This window comes from Camponotus vicinus, unplaced genomic scaffold (assembly GCF_025532165.1).
Source record: "Camponotus vicinus isolate PSW18456_S1 unplaced genomic scaffold, iyCamVici1.0 SCAF_14, whole genome shotgun sequence".
NCBI lineage: Eukaryota > Metazoa > Arthropoda > Insecta > Hymenoptera > Formicidae > Camponotus > Camponotus vicinus.
In genome coordinates this window covers 3724642-3746675 of record NW_028141950.1, presented here as the reverse complement: position 1 = coordinate 3746675, position 22034 = coordinate 3724642, and the positions used below count along the sequence as shown (strand labels likewise).

At 28.3% G+C, this 22034-nt stretch overlaps 3 protein-coding genes across 8 annotated transcripts in view; 2 read left to right on the top strand and 1 right to left on the bottom strand.

Annotated features, from left to right (window-relative positions):
- Positions 1-113: 113 nt before the first annotated feature.
- On the top strand, positions 114-1029 carry Pfdn1 (prefoldin subunit 1). 2 transcript variants are annotated; one of them, XM_083088311.1, is made up of 2 exons: positions 114-239; positions 517-1029. In XM_083088311.1, exon 2 carries the CDS (start codon positions 535-537, stop codon positions 913-915), a length of 381 nt encoding a protein of 126 aa, XP_082944437.1. In that variant the 5' UTR covers positions 114-239; positions 517-534; the 3' UTR covers positions 916-1029. The 2 variants fall into 2 exon arrangements, with proteins under 2 accessions (XP_082944437.1, XP_082944438.1); XM_083088312.1 differs by having other exon boundaries at positions 129-209.
- Positions 1030-1562: 533 nt separating this feature from the next.
- On the top strand, positions 1563-4265 carry Scox (Synthesis of cytochrome c oxidase). Its single transcript, XM_083088942.1, has 4 exons — positions 1563-1807; positions 2184-2550; positions 2657-2862; positions 2938-4265. The coding sequence occupies exons 1-4, from the start codon at positions 1748-1750 to the stop codon at positions 3118-3120; spliced, it is 816 nt and encodes a 271-aa protein (XP_082945068.1). The 5' UTR covers positions 1563-1747; the 3' UTR covers positions 3121-4265.
- Positions 4099-22034, bottom strand: part of LOC145965406 (secretin receptor) — a 38066-nt gene continuing 20130 nt past the window's right edge. For 2 of the 5 annotated variants that reach the window (XM_083088937.1, XM_083088938.1), the window contains 11 exons: positions 14810-14903; positions 11711-11817; positions 10916-11071; positions 9556-9656; positions 8792-9141; positions 7564-7694; positions 7394-7479; positions 7008-7152; positions 6051-6333; positions 5174-5334; positions 4099-4637 (listed from right to left, as the gene is read on the bottom strand). In XM_083088937.1, the coding sequence (XP_082945063.1) occupies positions 4542-4637; positions 5174-5334; positions 6051-6333; positions 7008-7152; positions 7394-7479; positions 7564-7694; positions 8792-9141; positions 9556-9656; positions 10916-11071; positions 11711-11817; positions 14810-14903 (1710 nt within the window). In that variant the 3' untranslated portion in view covers positions 4099-4541. Of the gene's footprint in view, positions 4638-5173; positions 5335-6050; positions 6334-7007; positions 7153-7393; positions 7480-7563; positions 7695-8791; positions 9142-9555; positions 9657-10915; positions 11072-11710; positions 11818-14809; positions 14904-22034 lie in introns of those variants that run through there. The other 3 variants (XR_014436692.1, XM_083088939.1, XM_083088941.1) reach the window with 3 other exon arrangements.

The following is a 22034-nucleotide window of genomic DNA, read 5'->3' as shown; positions in this document are numbered from 1 at the left end:
TATTAGATGCGTTCTATTTGACACTATTTTCATTTCGACGCGTTTGATGGACAATTAAAATTTCACTCTATTACGCTCTTTTCTCTTCGAAGCGTTTGATGGAATCAAAATAAAGAATCTTATGCTTCGAAGCGAAAATCGTCAAGCGAAGCGCACCTCATAATACGGTTAGAAACATCGTACATTGTCATAAATACATCTCATAAAAAGTTCGTATATTATCGTAGGAAGAAACTCAAGTAAGAATCTCAAAATTTTTTGCAATTCCTTATTTGATTTATATCTTGGATTACAGATAATTTTTTTATATGTGAGAAATATGTATAAATATATAAAAAATAAGTGACATATGAAGAGGTTACATCTTTTAAGGATGTAATATTTTATATCGTTAACACATAAAACATAATTTTAAATTAATAAATTACTATGAGATGATTAATAAAATATAAATATCCTTTTATTGTGAATATCATTTTTGCGAATAATATCGTTTTTATAATTTTCTCCTTATAGAAAATACAATAATTGAGTATGTCGAAGGTACTGGATGAGGAATTGAAGCAAGCTTTTTCGAAGCTGCACGAAAAGATGGTGGATACCAAGCAGAAGTTAAAGTTGGCTGATGTACAAATTGATAAGTTACGGCGTACAAAACAGCGGGCAGAACTCACTTCAAAAGAGATTAGCTGCTTTCCCAAAGACACAAGGATATATGAATCTGTCGGTCGAATGTTTCTCCTAGATGATGTGAACAACATTAAAAGTAATTTGGATAATAGAATGAAAACTTCTGATGAGAAAATCAAGACATTAGAAAATAACAAAATATATTTGCAACGAAGTTTAAAGGAAAGCGAAAATGAAATCAGAGAAATGATTCAACAAAAACAGAGTAAAGAGTCGTCTGGTTAAAATATTTTTAAACCATTATGAATGTTATTTTAGCTTTTTTTGGATACTCTTTGAGCCTTTCGAATTATTATTTGGAATATGTGTCTATAATTATACAATTACACAATGCAAAAATCTTATCTGTTTATTTAAACTCCTGCTTTGCATTTTCATACATTAACATGTAACATTTTGATATTTATTTGTGCAATATATTTGGAATAAAACTCATTAACTCAAGAAAAAAAAGGAAATTTAATAATTTATGTGAATTAAATCCAATGTAAATCATTAAATTATACAAATTGTAAAACAGACTTATAAGAAATAACATTATACATCCATATCAATAATATAATTAAATAAACATTCTGATCTCATTTATTGTTGATTTAAGGAATACATAGAGATAGTTTCATCATGTTTGTATATAAAATATGTTAGGAAAATAATATGTTTTATATTTATAATTTCTAAAACTGATATATTTTTGATTAACCAGAAAAAGAAAGGAAGGATTAAAGAAAATATTAAATATTTATCACTATATTAGTAGGAACTAAAATAATTGCTAAATGCTGTGTACAAAATATGTATTTTATTTTAAAATTATGTCAATTTTTGTAACACTTGTTAAATTATATTTTTTTAATTTCGAAATATCGTTACCTCAGTATAAATTCGTTAAAGTAGGAATCTGTCCACTCCGAAAGTTGGATGTAGAGACATCTGTGATGGTACATACAATATTCTTCGAATGTTTTATTTGCGCCTAAAACGCGACCAGTGATATAACCTTGCTTTGATAGCGAAAGATTGTACTGATTGAAAATTGGAATTTCTATCGGAAACAATGTCAAAGTTAATATTAAGATCTCTTGTATCATTAAATAGGAGTAATGTTTCAGTGAAGGTAATCATCTCTGAAAGATTTATTAATATATATTAATATTCTAAATATTTTGCGTTATATGCAAACTAGTAACCTATAAATTTCTCATCTATTTTTGCACCAGAAATAAAAGTTTTATTATTTTTTTACTTTAAATGTAGGTAACAAATCTATTTCATCTCACAAATATCATAATGGAATTAGAATATTATGTGACATACATATATTCAGTTACAAATGTCAGTTTTGTTTGTTTGATTAATATATATATAGATCTTGATGCTTGCATTTAATCTTATTGTTTTCTCAATTTAATTGTATCATTTATTTATGTACTTATTATAGCTTTTTATTGAAAGAGGTATTTTGCAGATTTAATAATTTTCTTTTTATATAGTTTAGGTATATAAATACGTCAAAAACATTGTATGAATCTACTCTACCAAAGGAACCTAAAAAAACAACAAAGAAATCACCAATTACATGGCAAAGTTTGACAATTTGCAGTGTCATTGGTGGTGCTCTTCTATTATATGTGAATCATCTAAGAATGGAAAAAGAAAAGAGTATAGCACTGGATAGAAGACGACAATTAGGCAAAGCTAAAATTGGTGGTAAATTTGAATTAGTAGATACAGAGGGAAAAACAGTCAAGTCTGATGATTTCTTAGGAAAATGGATTTTGATATATTTTGGATTTACACACTGTCCTGATGTTTGCCCTGATGAAATCGAAAAAATGACAAATGTAGTAAATAAACTTGGTAAGAAATTATTTAAAAAATTTAAGAGTTAATTTTATAGCAATTAGAGAAAATATTTACTACATCATACTATCTCTTGTGTTTACTGAGCATATTCTATTTATAGAAAAAGAGCACAATATCCAAATGCAGCCTATTTTTATATCAGTTGATCCAGATAGAGATACTCCCACTGTTGTTGGCAAGTACCTCAAAGAATTCTCTGATAAGATTATTGGTCTTACTGGCAATGTTGAACAAATTGGAAAAGTATGCAAAGCATACAGAGTTTATTATAGTAATGGCCCTAAAGATCAAGATGATGACTATATTGTTAGTATATAATAAGTCATGTCAAACAATTCAGTAATTTTGTAAACTTTGCAACACTTCATTTTCTTTTTTAAGGTGGATCATACGATTATTTTATACTTGGTGGATCCAGAAGGCATGTTTGTTGATTATTATGGACAAACACATGATGTAGACAAAATTATAACTAGTATTCTTGTCAACAAATTAAAGTATGAGCAATTAAAAAAGGACTCTCCTTCTTGGCTGCCATCATTGCCAATCAAGGGAGTGATATAAGTATTACAACATTCCTATATATAATTCTTGTTATTATACTATAGAAAACTTGTGTATATATTAATATTACAAATATAAATGCATAAAATTACATAAATTTTGTATATATGTATACAACATAATTTATATTTCAATGTATTAAATGATTACAAAGAAATATAAAAAAATTAATTCTTTTGATAGGAACTTTGCTGCAAAAACTATATATAAGTAGTAAAAAAGTAGTAAAATATATAAGTAATAAAAAAAGATTATATTAATTTTTTTTCTTTTTATTTTAATGTAATATAACTTACATTAAATTGATTTGTATAAGTTTGCTGTCAAACGTGCATATATCACCAATTTTAATACAAATGTATATATGTAAAATATATATATGCACATTTACATACATGTAGTAAAAGAGTTTACGATTTTAAGCTTAAAATATTTAATTGAATGTTGTGAATATGTGAAACAAAATATTATCATATTATCATATTAAAATATTATCATAAAATTAATAACACTCTTCATAATATATTATGTTATCAATAAAGAAATTTCAAGCACATTTACTCTTATACATATCTATTTAAAAACTAGAATTTGAGTAAGATTTTCATTGATCATCACATAACAGGATACCATTGATTTATAAATATAACGGCACTGATATTATTTACAAATTCAATAAATAATGAATAAAAGAGATATCCTGAGTATTCTTAAATGTGAAAAATAAAAGTTTTGTTAATAATTAAACAAAAAAATTTCTTCTTTAAAAATACCTAAGCAAATTTATATAAATAATATAATTAATGACATATTTGCATTACATGATCACATAGTATTCACAATTTAATAAGCTGCTTTCATTTTTATTTATGTCAGAGTGTGCATGGAAATCGTTGTGAATAATGGACGTTTAACAGTTTCGTGAGTAAAGCTTGTGCAACAATAGTAGGTGGCGTATTGAATTTCAAAACATTGAGATATATCGATACGAGATACTTTATCGAATATTCCAATACATTTCAACAAATGCTTAAAATAATGAAATATCGAACATTGACTTTTTATACATATTATACATGTACATTTATGCTTACACTATTTAAAATTTACGACATGAACGATTATATAAACAACATGATGTGTTCCTGTAAAAGAAGAATTAATAAGACTGAATTTCCATTTATAATATATAAAAAAAACTACTCTAAGACATAAAAAACATACATAAAAGAATAAAATTTTACTTCTATTTCTTCTTTTTCTTTCTCTCTTTTTCGTGGGAAAATTTATGTCAGATTTAAATCCCTTCAGTTTTATTTTCTTTCAGGGATAATATATGCATTTAAATGCGTATTGTACATTTACAGGACATGTATTTTGTTATATGTATGAATCCAAGCGTTATCATTGGTATAATGCTGCTATAGTTTATGCAATTCGTATGCGAGATGGCAGCATTCCGAGTCACTCCATCGATGTTGATCACGGATTTTGTCGATATTTCCCGACACATCAGACTAAAAGAAAAAAAAAATGATTTAGTGCAAAAATTCATTTTTTCAATAACAAGATATTTTTTTGTCGTTTGAAAAAAAATCGAACATCTATTCATGCAGTAAATTTTGGAAAGCAATTAATAAATGTATACATTATATATTTATTTTATATATTTATAGTTACTTAAATGTACATATTTCTATATTTCTATATTATATAAATTTATTTAAATCTTAAATATTAGTATTCAAAAAATGTAATTACTATAAGTGTACAATAGATTAGATATAGATTTGATTCGACTATAAATTTTCCTTCCCCAAACAAAAATTCTTTAAAAAAATTAGTACTTTTGGGATTAATCATTTATTTATTTTAATTTTTCATTCAAATTTGTATCTATTATGCGATTATAAGAATATTGAATAATACTTAAATAAAACTTAAACTAGATGTTATAATGCGCGCGATGAAACAAAGAGTAAAATATTTACTAATAACTATATTAAAGAATTATTTAGAAAATTTGACACAGATATTCGCGTGACACACTCACGTTCGAGCAGAAGGAGAGTAACGATTGATCCGTATACTTGCTGCACAGAGGCGATGTATGATGAATATGTTGATCTTGCATCGTCGATTGCAGTATTTGACCGTTATCGACAATCTCCAAGTCTTTGTTGCTCGCTAAACTACATCCTCTCGTTCTAACGTCTGTAAAATTTCATTATGTAATCGCATCATGTATATGCACTGCGTAGATTCGCATTCAAAAAATATTGTAAGCTTTTCACTGCCTTGTATAATAATGATCGATTTTTGACTTTAAATTTAATCTCAGACTTTAAACTCAAATACCAAACGTTCTTTTTAACGTTTTTATTTTTCTCATGATGTATCGTATGTTATTTTCAGTTTAGTAGATATTTTTCTGTCTTCTTTTTTTATATCTAGAATACGGATCAATAGAAAAAAAAAGAATTGTATATATTATTTTAATTTAGATGCAGAAAAAATTTTGAAGTAAATTTGCTAATGTGCTTGCTTATTCTTTATAGCTCATATGTTTAGTGCAAAATATATTAAACATTTGATTCATCTGTGATTTTATTTATTCAAACAGTTATCAAAAGCATCTTAGTTGCATAGATTTTTTTTTAAAGATTTGATTAATTGCTTTATTTTGCTCAAATTCTTTAAACAAAGAAATCTGTATCTAAGGTATTTTAACAATTTCCAGAAATTTTTAAGTAGCGATTTAATCATCAATACAAACAATTATGTTCGATTTATTAATTATCTATTAAAGGAATTAAAATAAAGAAGGATCAAAGTAGAATCAAGCAATAAAACATTAAGCACAATGGATATAAGAAAGATGAGACACAAGAGACAGAGGACACGACGTTTCGTAGGATTTAAGGGGACACCTTGTGTACTCGCCATCGAGTGGGTGGACTGACGGATGGCCCGATCTTGGAACATGCAAGGATTTGCCTTCCAGCGTGACTTCCACCACTTGGGTTTCCTTGAGTGTCGACTGCCAGACTTTGAGATATTATTACAACTGCATGTGCTGACCGAGTGTGTTGATGGTCGTGAGCCCCATCGTATTCCATGAATACGCCTCCACTTGATGCTCCGAAGCGTCCTGGATACTTCAGTCCTTACTTCGCCGTTCAGAAAGCAATACAATACCGCCACGAAGAAGCCCTTCCGAAAACAAAGAAATAACTTCTGTGATTTTAATCGTTGTTGAGCAGACCGGAGTTCTTTTAATGCGAATCTTTATAAAATTATTATATTTTTTTGTATAAATCGTAAAAAATGTAATATTGTTATTTATATCTTTTAACAGTATTTTTTATTTTATCTGCTATTTTTTCACTTAATAATCTCATGTGCGTTTATTCATCTATCTCCTTATTTTTTATCATTATTTTTTATTAATTTTGTGAAGAAAAAATTTTAAGAATATAATATAAAATTGAAATTTAATAAAGAAGAGTTTTATCTTGTATAATAAATATTATACACACATTAGAGAAAAATTTTATCATAGAGATTTAAAAAACCCAGACTTCGCTGTTTATATGATATAAGGTTCCGCTATATAAAGTTGAATGACATAAAGTTACATAAATCCAATAAACTGTGCTTTTAAGAAAATTCAATTGAAAATGTAAAACTTTTTATTGCTAGTTCAGTGTATAATTCAATTTTGGAAATTTTGTAGATTACTTAGTAAAATAATTTTTGCATAACATCTTTCAACTAGTTGAAATGCAGCAATCATTAAGAGGTTTGGTAAAAGCTCTTACTTTAAGACAGTTTGGCGTTTGGTATAAACTAGATTAGTGCTATTAATAATTATTAATATTATATACCTGAAAAGATGCAAACAGCTGGTCGCAGAAGAGCCATACGATCTCTACGGTCTCATTTACGCCGATACTATATGACATTCCGATAAAAAACGCGTAATGAACTCCAAAGAGCGGTACCAGGACTAACGTACTTCTAGCCCACCGTCTAAATCGGGACATAATAGATATACATATATACGTGTAGTCAATTAAATTATATATAAATATAATAATTATTAAAATTATATATATAATTATAAATATAATAATTATTAAAATTATATATAAAATAATTTTACATATGCGTGCCATTTTTCGCTAAAAAAAAAGAAATAAAAAATAAAAAAATAAGATTATGATAGATTATAATATACACTAAGCATTATAACTTTTCACATAAAGCTTACTTGTATCTTTGCGTTTCCTCCGACATGGTGGACTTGAGTTTTACCAGCAGTACTCTCACGATGTTGATGAAGAGCACAAAATTTATCTGACATGAGCGAAACGGTAAATTTATTTGCGACTGAATTAATTATAGCTCAACGAGCTTCTCTGGCATTCACAAAATACTTACCAAAATAGAGAGCATCGTAGGTACTCGTATAAAGAGAAACAAGAGAGGCTTCACATTGGTCGTCCAGCAATATGTGTCCTCATATATGATCCTCATAACTACCCAGGGTAAGATAAATGCAGCTGGCAGACCTGAAAGACGAAATGTGATGATTACACGAGCAAAAACAAATTTACCAGAGCAATTTATTACGCTTATTAATAGTAAGTTCCTTCAAGCAAAAATGAATAATTTGTTGAAAAGTATTTTTCGGTAATGGAAATGAGTGGATTTCACATATATACACAAAGTTAAAAATTAATAATTTTAATAAAATAAAGTCTCAAAAGAAATATCAGAAATATTGACATATGTCTGAGATGATCAGAAGATGGAAATCGTTTGATATAACATTGTTTGTGGAATATGTATATAACAAATTATAACTGAAAGTGATATATATGGCATTACTGTTGCTTGCATCATGTAACTTTCGGAGATACAATAATCGATACGATGTCACATTTCATACAGAACTATGTTGTGATTTTCGGTAATTCTTGAGAATTCTGAAAAATCGTACAATTTTCTTGTAGAAAATCATATTATCTTTTGCTGTCAAAAGTGATATACAACATATTTCAAAAGAAATATATATCTGAAGCAGATTTATACTTTGCTTTTCATTGTATTTGCAATTCAGCACGCTTTTCGTCAATAAAAATGTAGCTTCTGTCTTTTTGTTTAATTTTTTAATGTTAGATAGTATTGCAATAAAAAGTTATAAAAAGCTAATAAAATAAATGTTTATTAAGAAAACATTGCAACTTAATCAAATAAGAGCGGAGCATACAGATTGAATGTATACAATATTTTAATTTTGAGAATTAAATTTTAGATTAATTAAATTGTTGGATTTTAAATTAAAAAAGTTAAAAGACTAGTTTTAGAGTAATTAGAAATTGAAATTATTCTTCACTTAGTAAAAAAAAATCTGTATTAAATTTTTTTAAAACATACACAAGATATGTATATATTTTTATATAAGTCTATTAAAATATAATATATAAATATATTTTATATATAAATATACTTTATATTTATAAATATATCACAATTTATTAACATGACAAGTTGTTAATAAAAACAAAGTAACTTATAATCAATCTCTAGAAATATGTAAGATTGATTGTGATTTCAGAAATCCTTCTAGAATTAACAATGATTTCTTAAAATAAATTTTACTTACCCCATCCAAAAGCAATGTAGACCGCGATGCTGGAGTTGGCGTCGCTGAAGAGTGCGAAAAAAATCAGATTGTGTAGATATACACCCTCCATCAGGATCCAGGAATAATTGGCCAGAATAAAGTATTGCCACAAGCTGGTGAACATTTTGCAGTGCCAGTTGTTTTCTTTTTCATTAATTATCCAGTAGCCTTCGTCGTCCTTGATCACGGCATCCGCCAGTCCGATACCGGATACGAAGAGCAGGTCCTTGAGTAGCGCCATAAATGCTCGCATCACGAACGAGACGAACAGATGCATGTGCAATATGTTCCGCGAGCATCGCAATTTCCTACGTCCGATGGGAGACAAACTTGAACGTGGCAATGCGAATTACGTTTCGATTAAAATATGCGAGATTTCATGTGGCGCCGTGAGACACACGATTTGATTTTGAAATTAAATTAATTAAAAATCCCGACGGCGGTCTTCCAGGCTTGCATTTATATCAATAATAATATTAAATAATATTAATTAAATAAGATCAAAATTCCATTATTCTTTTCCTATCGCTAGTTTCGATATTAAAATCTCTATTTTATAACGCAATATATGCTGAAGGAATAAAGAAATAGAAGAAAGAAATTTTCTTTAAAACATTCAAAAAATATTAAATAGTTGTTTTTTATTTATAAATTGGAAACATGCATGGAAGCATGGAAAATGTATAAAACGTCTCGTTACAATCATATGCGTTAAAATTTTATATTTATATAATTATACTTACTTAATAGTCGCCAAAATACAAAACGCGATGATGAGAGTGAATAGTGAAATTGTGTAGCCGAGCTTCGAAATGGTCTTCACGATCGGAAAGAATTTCTGCAACTGTATTTAAAAAAAAATAATTACTAATTTATGATTTGCTTATAATTTTGATTGTTTCAATAATTAAAGTATGTGTAAAATCTTAATATTAATTAGATAAAATTTTTAGAGAATATTAAAATATTAAATAGTAAAAGAATATTAAATAGTAGAATAAATCGACTTATGCTTGAGAGTTTGTCGCTTTGAAATAATTCTAACTTAGCGATCGATGCGACTTTAAATAATGCTTTGTAAAACAATGTTGTCATAAACATGATCTCTCTTCGAGATACGTTGGAAAGTTTTAAATTACATTCAATTTATGGCTCGTAAACTCTTACAGTCTTCTCTATTACACTCTTTTCTACTTAATTCTTCATTAATTACTTCTTTATTTCATTCTGTATTCGCTTTTACGCAGTATTTATGATGCTTAAGGAGATTATTACCTGTTATATTATGATTTCATTATCGCTATATAAAAGCTTTTCGTTATGTAATTTTTAGTCGTTTTACGCTTGGAATACGATATTTTAATTGTATTCTTCGCTCATATTAAAATTGCGATAAATATGTTAATATTTGCCACTTTATTCGATAAATTTCGCGTAAAGTTGTTAATTTAGATTTCAAATGTCTCACGCGTCAAATGTATATAATATATCGAGCTTAAAATTTTAATCAACACGTCTAAAACTTTGAAGAGAAATTATTTTTTCTACTTTGTTTTTATACACTAAATTTATTGAAGATCGAAAAGTTGCTAGAAAGAGAAGTTGATGGTTACTGAATAAATAATTGCTCAGTTCGAATTCTGAAACTGCCGTTGCAACGTTACGAGGAAGCAAGCCCTGACTATCGGCTTTAAAATTCAACGCAAAACTAGAAGAAAAATTCTTTTTAACATTTTCCACCCATTTTCCTTAATAATACTATTATGCTGTAGCTATTGACTCATCTGTCTGTTCGATCGTTTCATTATCGTCCAAGACTGGAAACTAATTTTACGACAATGTCTTGGACTACTATGTAAAGCGTCATGACGCCCACCTGGGTGGACAGAGTCATTTACAGCACTCATTTCCTCGCGAGTAGAATGACTGACGTCATGTCACTGTGTGATTCCAATTGATCTCTTCATCTCCGCCGTTTTCCGCATGGCAAATTTATTCCTTCGATCGATGAATTACACACATGATTACTTAAAGTTCTAACAAAAGAGTCTAAATGTCTAATCATTTATCGAACCGTTTTTTCAGCTGTTTTTATCTGTTTACCTTAAGAGTAATATTATTCGCCTGTACATCCGATATGTTCACCAGGACAGTGACAAACTGTTCTTGATAACACTGGCTGTAATTACTCCACATTATATGGGTATCAGCATTTTCATACCATTGGCCACTTGGCATGCATTGCTTCGATGCAGATGCCTGAAAAAAAAAATATTTGTCATCTAACTTTTAACTTAATAAAAGTATCGAAATATGTTAGCTTTCAAGCTACAAGCAAGTTTGTTCTGAGAGATTTGTTTCGAATTTAATTTCGATTGAGTTTATTTTAATAAAATTTTACAATTCGCATATTTCAATTTTCAATAAAGATATCTAAAAGTTCGAGCACTGAAAAATGTTATATTAATAGACAGTGAATTATAGAATGAACGAAATATCTGCTAAAGTTCTGCTTAAGAAGAACTAGAATTTAAATTCGTCGGAAAAGCGTTTGGATACGTTGGAAAAGTTTGCTGCCAGATTGTGCCGGAGGCATCTCAATCAGTTGGGTCTGAAAAATAGATTTCGCTGATCAATCAGCGAAGATCTAGCTTAGAACGTTATTAGACCGAGAAAATAATTAAGTTTCTCGCAGTTTTAAACTTTTTATCTCGATTTTAATTTGTTCCGGTCGTTTAAATTTTTCAACGTATAAATATGTGTGTGTGTTTTCTATATACATATATAATTCAATAAAATTTTATATACATAAGCGCAAAGTATTGATTCCGAAAAAGCTATTACACGAATCAATTCAGTTATATGTTTGATACAATCGTGAAACGTGACTATACATACACGAGGTTCGAAACCCATGACGTAAGAGGGACAGTGTTGAATCGCCAACTGTCCTGGTGCTGTCGAGTTCCAACATAGTATCTGGTCCCAAATTTCGGGGCACCAACCTGAATAAAATTACGTCCAAATATTAGCGCAAGAAGAAATAACGGAGGCACTTAAATAAGCACATTTTATCTCGAGACTTTTTAGAACTTATAGATTCTGTTTGGACTAATGTTCAATTATTTCACTTGGAATATAATTTAAATATCTCTTACATCTACTGAGCACTTATGAATCATACTCCTTTATAAACATATACATAAATATTTACATTTATATTATTATTAAATGTGCTATGTCGAGCCAATTCATTGCCATGAGCAAGCCTAATTCACACATGGGAATCATCACCTCAAAGCTAAGCGAGAAACTTGTTTTCCCGATTGAATCGAGCAATCTTTCAGTGGCAGGTTCAACGGCTTAGCGCTATCCATTAAACAGACATGCACGAACGAAATTGCATTTGATCGTTTTCATATGTATATCGCGCATTCGCATGTTCTGTGCAGAGATGTGCGAACGGCTACGTGGAGCAGTAGGATTACCGCATTTGCGCGAAACAATGCCATATACTCGGTATTATCGAGGTTCATTATACGCGTACGTGGCGTATTACAAGGCCAGATGTATTGTGCATCCACCGATGGGCTTTCTATTGCCACATACACGTTGCATCCCAAGTCGTGCGCAGCCTTCCGATCGGTGTCGGATATTCTAATAAGATTCGATACAATTGGGAACTATTAGAATTCGAATGAAGCGTGTGATGATGACATGGAATGCTTCGAGACACAAACAGCGTTTACTTTATTTATGTATTCCTCTAATTGGATTTTAAACTTATAATATGTATCAATGTATGTGTGTTAAAATATTCTCGCTTTTTGCCATACATATATAACTCTAAATTAGATAAAATATAAAATTCTCGGAAATTATATATGAGATACAAAATGTTTAAAAAAAAGCGTGGAAAATGTGCACGACATTTTTGATACATTCTATAGAGGAATTAAAAAAAAGTTCATTGGTTTTTTGTCAAGTGTCACCTGATTTAAAATTTCTGTACATTATGCACAGTGATAAAACTGAATTATGTAAAAACGACAGATTATTAAGAGTTTAAAGTACTTTTAACTCCAGACATGACTGTATGGACTAGAATTTATTATATCGCGATGTCTTTTTTCTTTGATCCTTTATTCTTTCGAGCTACATTTAACACTTCTTAACAGTCGTAACATTAAAATAATTTACTAGAGCTTTTTCGTAATTATCTTCATTTCAATTCCAGTTATTCTCGAATTAAAATGTTTCTATCGGATGAATAGGTACAACTATGTAAAAAATGGAAGGCTTTTAAAAAAGATTCTTATAATTAATGTATTTGATTATCCTGTGTTATTTATTGAAGAAGATTCATATATTCATTTATTGAAATTCGGATTCATAATAAAATAATTAACATTAAATGAATAGAAATAATAATTAATAAAATAATTAATATTAAATGAATAGAATGATGTAATATGTATTAAGCGACAACTGTATATAATTTTCTATTATACTAAGACATCAAATAAAATCCGTGAAACTCGTTTGGCTTCGCAATCGAATGTTGCTTGTGTAATTAGTGGTGACATATTGGCTCTACATCTGATTTCGTCCGAGTTGTTTAAACAAGCCGGCATTGTGATACGAGATTAATTGTGATATTAATTGCTTCGGAGACATTCTGTAAGCAATGTTTATTCACGCGCGTGTGTACACACGCGGAAACGCAAAATGCGACCCGTGTGAACGCTTGACATTAGTCCATGTGTGTTGCACATGTGCATCATATCTCGGTCTTTCCAGACCCTGCATTATGCAAATTTATCGCTCGTGAATGTTCGCTTTTGATTGTTTACTGCCGCAATTGATCATTGATGCTTTCAAAGACAGCACGAATTATTTTGTCTTTTAAAAACAAGAGTCAAAATGCAATTTAAACTTGTAACGTAAAAGTAGAAGAAATAGTTTTAGACGTATCTCAATTTTTAACTCACGACTGCAAAAATACTACTGGAAGCTTTTTATAAATCGATACATTGTGCAATTTATATGACTAGAATATTAAAACGCATGCTATATGCACGCCATTTTTCTCTCTTATACCATATATTATTTAATAAACTGCAATTAACAAATTTATAATTTAAAAGGAAATCTCGAAGTATGAAAATTTAATCTTAAAATTAAAAAATTGGAACATTTATTTAAAATATTTAAATTTAGAAAATTTAAAATGATAATATTAAATTAATTTAGATAAATAATAAATAATCTCTTGATCAAACTATAATATGAACTATATTTAATATTCATTTTTTAAATGAATATTAAATTTAATATGTGATATTGGTCCAATTATTGAAATTAATTTAAAGTGCAAGACACATTTGCGTATTTATTATCGATTCAATATACCCTTTTTAAGTGGATATAAACATGATAATAACATTTAATTAAACAAACACAATAATAGTATTTCATTTAAATAAATGCAAATATCGTAAGAAATAGATTGTTAATTGAATATATCCAGCTACTAAATAATTGAAAAATTAATTATTTACGATTCTATTGGCAATTGGTGATTATTTGTATTTGATTGCATATGTTTCATTATATGCTCATTATAATTACAGTTTGCCTATTGTGTATTTCCTATTCTACGACTAATACAGTAAAGTTAAATAAATGTCAATTAAAATGTCGTATTATTTGATACTCAAACCATCAATCATAATTTTACGTAATAGGAGCGACACGAGAAGAGATCGAAATGCATGCGAGTGGGGCGATTATAAATGATCCAACACGAAGCACGTGGCTAAACGATAATTTAAGATCGTTCATGCATGTGATACTGTTTTACTAAATGGATGCTTAATTGTGTCAATCGCAATCGTTTCTTTCCTCTCTCTCTCTCTCTCTTGAAATATCATTTAACACGTGGCAATATTTCGTGCATCATTTTTTTTGAAATTATTTAAATACTATTCTGCTTACCTGTTCCCAATATATTTCCGTGATTACAGCGATCGGATTCCGATTTCCATATTTTGTTCATCAAGTTCTGGATCCGGTCGATGTCACCATTTCTCTGAAACAAATTCAATGCAAATATGAATTAATATTCATAATTATTGTAAATTCTGATTGCGCAGTTATTTTATAAATGTCGTTTTTAAAACTCGTATTTTAGTTATTGATCTGGACGCGCGCGTTATTTTTTCGGAATTTATTCTGTCTAAATCTCCAATTTGACAGTAACAAATATGTGATCGTAAAGTAAGAGAAAATGTATCGATTAAGAGTGGCGAATGACGAAGCGCGTTATCTAACGAGTTGATAACAAGATGATACTGAAAACTAGAGAGAAGGGAATCAAAACAGCAATCGTTTATTTAAATAGTATGCACCGTGAATTTATTTTATTCGTTTATAATTTTATATCTACCCTCACATAGTATATTAAATCGGAGAATATTTGAAAAATTTTTTCTCTTTCTTTCTCTCTTCGCTTCACGTTAATAGATGTATTGTTTCTCAAATATTGGTTCACCAATGTTCGGTACATGATCAATTTTTTCATATTTCAAATAAAAAATTCATTAAATAAAGTCAAGTTAAATAAAACAATTTCATGCTCTAAATGGAGATACGTTTATCGCGCAAATATTTCAAATCTCTGTATTTAATTTGTGTATCGGAACCGATATATTAAAATGTGAAAATGCACGTAAAACATAAAAACGTACAGAAAATGTTAACTCGAGCCCCCCCACGTAAAAAAGAAGGATTCATCTCGGATGGACTTTTGTGATTTTTAACTTGCCAAAATCGATATCTTCAATTGTACTTGTTTTCTATTTTTTATTGTAATCTCCTGTTACAGAATTTTCGAGAAATTTCACGATTTATTTTTCCACAACGAAGAAGAAAAAAATATATGACAACATCAAATGCTTGCCGAATATTTTTTTATGATCTTGTATTCTATGTACTTTACTTATTTGAGCAATATGTGCGGAAATTCAACATTTTTCAGCAAATTTTTATCTCAAAATAAAGCTTTAAAAATTTGAAAAAGAACCATCCTATTATTATTAGCATAATAGCATCGTATAGCATATTTCATGTAATATGCAAAATATCATTTAATCTAATAGTGATTAATTAAAAATTTCTTTTCTCTTAACTAAATTATAATACCATGATATAAATGGAGACAGAGGATTAATTAAATTGTGATAAACTTAAATAAAACTAATGGAACTTTCTTTTATATTCTATCATTTTTAAATATACATATTTCTTTTATTCTTTTTATAATTAAAAAGATACTCATATTAAAAAATGTAAAAAAATACAAATTGTGCAGTTAAAAAAATCGACAAAAAAGGGATAAGCTTCGAATATCAATTATTTTTATTAATAGGTTTTTTTCTTTATTACTTTGATATTTCAAATGTTAAATTAGTTTGTGATATGTGGAATGAAAATTTGTTTGATACTTAGTTTATAAAATTAGAGATAATGAATATATATATTATCTATGTATTTCGTTATGTTATAAAATTTTTTAATTATACTCAAGCTATTCATCGTATGTTGATTCAAAATACAAGTCAAACATTTTTATATGTGTTTTATGCTGTAGCCTATATAAATTATAGAATTTTATCATAAAAGATCATATGACGCGGGTGTGTATTTGACTGCACATGTCGATATTAAAAATTTAAAAAAAGCTCAAAAAAATTACATTAGTACTAATTTATTAGCTGAAAAGAATATTATATTTTTTTCACACACGCAAGTAGTACTTGATATAATATTTAAAAAAACAATATTTATAGACAAATAATATTTTATCCTAAATTACATTCACACATTGCATTACGTTACATCGATACGCTCTTTTTTGTTATAAGTTTTGAATTACCGAGTTGCACATTATTCTACATTTGCAATAAAATATCTAAGCCGTAAATAGCGTATAGAAAGCTTTTCCTCCATTTTACGACACGCTCTTTCTTTTGTTGCATTTATTTTCTGCTTCTTTCCATTGTCATCTAACCGGCTCAATAATGTTATGCAACGAGAGTGGTTGATCAAAAACTGATATTCCTCTTCATAAATTTTTATTATTTCGGTAATATTTTCATCAAGTGACATTAGTGTATGATAAAAATTTTTGTTAGCGATCAATAATCGAATCTGTCTGCGATGAATTAACAGCATGGCTGTTGATCATTAAAACTGCAAATTAATATGCAAAACAGCATCGTTAAAATTATTGGACTATACAATATATGGTTCTTGTAGAAATTAAATATTAATATTATATAAATAACTAATAATATATCATACTAGAGCTTATTTGAGTTTAAGAATTTATCACAATAATATATTATTAATTATTCACTATATTATATTAATATCGTTATTACTATTATTTTTAGATGATAATAGCAGTTTGTTTAAAAAGTTAGAAAATTTCCATTGATATGCTTGCCACTTTAAAAGCATGATATTCATATTTACAAATATTCGTAAGAGAGATGATATCATTTGTGACTACTTGTTTCGAATCGGTTCATAGAAATCCATTGGAAAATTTCCCAAATGGTTTCATAGTTCGCTGCGCATTTTCCCTCTCGTGTTTACCTCCATGGTACGATGACGAAGCAATAAAATTGTTTATTTTTCCTCCGACTTTTCTACGTTACTGTAGCGCTCGATCTCATAAACTACAGCTTGCGCGCAAGCTTATTCTAGGTCGCTTACTCAATATAAACTTCGCGAATAACGACAATTTCTACAGCACATTTCTCTTTACCTTGTATCGCGATTTCTAGACGCATGTTAATTCATCCCTACGATAGTTTCGAGAGTAATTTCCGAGACGCTGATGCTGAATCCCGTATAAAGCTCTCGCTTCGTCGAAGAAACTATCGGTATATTAATTCTTATAAAGCGATAACTGCACGCGACATCGGAAATTATCAAACACAAATTTTTTTCTCGTAGGAATAATTACGAAATAATACGAATCAACAATGAAAATTAATTTTTTAATATTGTAGTTTACAAAATTTTAATCAAACGTTTCGAAAATTTAGAAATATATTATTGCAGAGATTTATTTTTTGTATGTTTCTAATAATAGAACACAAGTTATAAAAATCTTATTTTCTATATTTTCCTTGATCTTTATTATATTAAAAAATTGTGTGTGAATTATGTAGACTGCTCCCATAATGTTTCAATGAATTTTAATATTTAAATTAAAAAAGAATTATGTCGTTATTTTTAATGATTTCCGAGAAAACAACTTTGAAAAACATTTTACGTAAATCCACACAATCTTCCAGAATATATTCTTTTTCGTCATTTCATACAATATATATAAAAACCCTCTTTCCACGATAATAATTTCATCTGGCAAAATTGTATCTCCATATTTTTCATCTTTATATTTTTTTTTAAATCTAAATGTACATGTTTTATTACAAGAAAATTTGTTTTATTTATTTATTTATTTAATACTTTCTGCATATAATTTTACATTTGAATGAATTACTTTAAGTGTGACACACGCAATGCACTGTCCCGGAAAAGCATGCACTTATACTTCACTTGTCAAGAGGAATATATCTTTATACTTCCCAGCTTATAGCTGGGTACAAACGGGTTTTCATATCTCGCTACATATATTACGTAAACGAGCATCCGTAAATCGTTGGAAAATTGCTCTCGGGCTAGCAAATGAACGGTCATTTCGCTCGAACTCGAGCTTTTTCTGCTGAGAGGACACTTATCATCGCATTATCGAGAGCATTTGAGACACGACGACCATCAATAATGGCGATCGCTGATACTTCGTGTCAAAGTGTCATACTCTCCATATACGAAATATCGTTTTCCCGATGTTCAAATTAGCCCTCTCGTAGATATCTGTTTTGTATTACCTATTATATTGCCATAGTTTCATTTCAATTCTGTATAAACAAGTTGTAAAATTCTAACTAAAAATACAAAATACTCTCGGAAAAGGAGAGAAACGTACATTCTAAAAATACTTTCAAGGCTTTTCTCTAACATATGTATATTGTAAAATATTTTTATAGAGCAAAGAGAGATACTTCTCTCTCCAATATATTACGCAACAATTTTCGTAATAACAATTCATATAAGTTTCATATAAAATTCATATAAAATTCATATAAATTTATATAAAATATAGCAAATTGTACCCGTTACTGTACTTGCACACTACATTATATGCAAAGTATTTCTAAACCCTTGGGAAAAATAAATGATATTAAGTGATACGAAGTTACACGGTTTACTCCCTCAACGCACGTGCTAATAAATGACGGCCATCAAATATATAATGACATAAAATATAATTAAAAATAGCATCTGCCTTGAGTATAAAAGCTTTTCTGAGAAAAGGGGTGATAGCTGGATTATTTGCTTACTGTAGGCATTAAAAGATTAAGAGAGGCAAGTTAATTAATAACTCAATTTAATCGTTGTTCCATTTTTTGAATACACGTAGGGATGAATGTGATACGTGAAATCAAATGTATGGTTCTCTCAGAGACAAGTTTCTCCGTATTTCGTGATACATATGTCGGGGAAATCTTCGTTATTAGTTCGTAGGGAATCGACAATCCCTTGTGAGGAAATTTCGCTTTGACCTCGTTGGAAAGTGTAGACTTTTGTGAATACAGCAAAGGGCAATTTAAAGTGCATTTGAAGCGAGCGTTTGTCTTCATGCGAGAATCCACATGCGGGAAAATACAGAAAGCGTATTACTTTTTACCGTTATCGTCCTAAGTGATCGCAGTTTATGATCCATGTAAAGCTTTCTCGTTCATGAGGGAAAAAAACCCTGTTATATTTATTACATATGCACGTGCAAAAATACGTTGTATAAGCTTGGAAAAAGCTCGTTGAGGATTTGCGTCTGTGTCGAAAGCACGCGGATATTATTAGAAGCGGATATCGTAATAAGCTGCCGATAATAAAATAGTACCATCAGAAGCACTGCGTTTCAAAAAGATTTTTCAAAAAAATTTTCTTATTTTAACGCGATATTCGCGAAATAAAAAATATTTGCAGGATTAGAGTATACATATATATTTTTTTTTGGACAAAAATAAAAATAAAATATTATTGCTCATTAATTTAAATACTTTGTAAAAAGATGTGATCACTATTTCTAATTGTATGCAAATACACATTAAATAATTAAATAAATTTATATAAATATTAAATCTTTCTTCGGTCAGTAATATGGTGTAATATGGTGTAATATATGATTATTGTTGAGAAGCGATATTAATTTTAACGTGATATTAATAAAATACAATATCACATTAACGCAATTAATGCAATTTTGACTTTGCTGAATAAAAGAGCATGAATTGCCATGAGAATGCAATAAAGTAGAAAATAACATAATTGTTATGATACAAATTACTTGGAATTTTCTTTGAATGTGATTTTCACAATGAATAATGAATTTTATTCAGAATGAAATAACTGCAATTATAATCTTGATGATTAAATAATTTCTTCAGATAATAGTAAATAAAATGGTTTTCTTATAAGAAAATTAATAGATAATTTCTTCTAGGGAATTATTTACAAATTGTTTATAAATCATCATATACAAGAATAATTCATTTCTAAGAAACGATTTTCAACATTTTTGTATTGAGATTTTCAATATATTATTTTTTCAATATATCCATTATATTATTTTCAATATATTCATTATATTATTTTTTCAATATATCCAACAATTTATTTTAGGTATTTGATATTATATTTTAGACATCATATATAAAATTACTAGACAAACTTTTTACTAAACAAATCGATTTAAATTTAATTTTTTATGTAAAATTTAAATATATTAAAATCATATATATGTATATTTTAATTTTATTATTAATCAGCATTATAAAACTGATTTTTCGCAATCTTTCCAAGTAAATTCTGAATGCTTGAAAAACTTTAGAAATGCAAAAATTAAATAAAAATTTGAAATAAATGAATCACAGAAAATTATTTATTAAAACATATTATTCAATGAGAAATTATATAAATTATTCTAAAACCAAACTCAAAAGAAAACAACACAAAAGAGAAAAATATAAATAGTCTTTGTCAATTGCACGCGACGTCTTTTAAGTTTTTCTATCTCGATAATTCAGATTGTATTCAAAAGTATTCAGAGTTTCTGCTGCGGCAAGAAATTCTACAAAATAAAGTTATGTAGTTATGTGTTGCATTGCATGAAAAGCCATTTAAAAATCTGCGTCTGCAAATGTCGATCCTTTCGATATTTTTTAAATGCCAAGAACGTCGGCCAGTTTGCTGATAGTCTGCGATTGATCTTTCAGTTTATATAGAAAATATTACATTTCCGCGAAGACATTTATAGATATTCTGACAGAAAAAAGTATCTCTCCAATATTCCGGTGGTGCAGATGCATGCAAATGGTAAGATTTTGTGATTCTCTTTCGTTGACGTTGACAAACTGAAAGGTCGGCTGGCGTCGAATACATATCTGGCTTTGGATTGACGTATTATTATGATAATCAACGTTGTTTTCTTTATTAGAAAAGCAAATTAAATAGTGTTATGCTAGTTTTTATTTGTTTCTTTTTTATAAGGATTCTCAAGATCATCTTATTTAAATTATCGAAAGTACGCGCAATTATTGTTATGATTAAAAGAGCTAAGAGCGTTACGAAACAGCGATTGAATTTGTTTTGCAATCTATTCGTCAATTTCGAAATATGCGATCGCAAATTTTCTCCAAGTGACGCGGAATGGAACGAGATATCGTAATTTAATTATTGGCGTTTGATTCATCATTAATACCACTGACGTAGAGCGAAATTTATGATATATTTATTTTTATGATTTCATGTTTAATGACAAATATAAAAATATTACAATAAAATTAAAAAAAAAAATATATATATATATATATATATATATATATATATATATAAGAATTTAAAGCAAAGAAGAAATGTATTTAATTAATAATTATATTTTTATTCGCTTTTAATATTTTCTTAAAATGGATTTTTACTGCATTAAAATTAGAAAAGTATTCAAAATTAAATTATGTAATTTATTAAAATTGCAATAAAATAATTTATTACGTCTTTTGCTTTCAACTTAAAATGATTTCGCTTT

Excerpts from the sequence above, each read along its gene's own strand:
- Pfdn1 (XM_083088311.1), top strand. The coding sequence starts at position 535 with ATGTCGAAGGTACTGGATGAGGAATTGAAGCAAGCTTTTTCGAAGCTG.
- Scox (XM_083088942.1), top strand. The coding sequence starts at position 1,748 with ATGTCAAAGTTAATATTAAGATCTCTTGTATCATTAAATAGGAGTAAT. Across the intron at positions 1,808-2,183 it reads GGAGTAATGTTTCAGTGAAG|TTTAGGTATATAAATACGTC; the intron begins GTAATCATCTCT and ends CTTTTTATATAG. Across the intron at positions 2,863-2,937 it reads ATCAAGATGATGACTATATT|GTGGATCATACGATTATTTT; the intron begins GTTAGTATATAA and ends TTCTTTTTTAAG.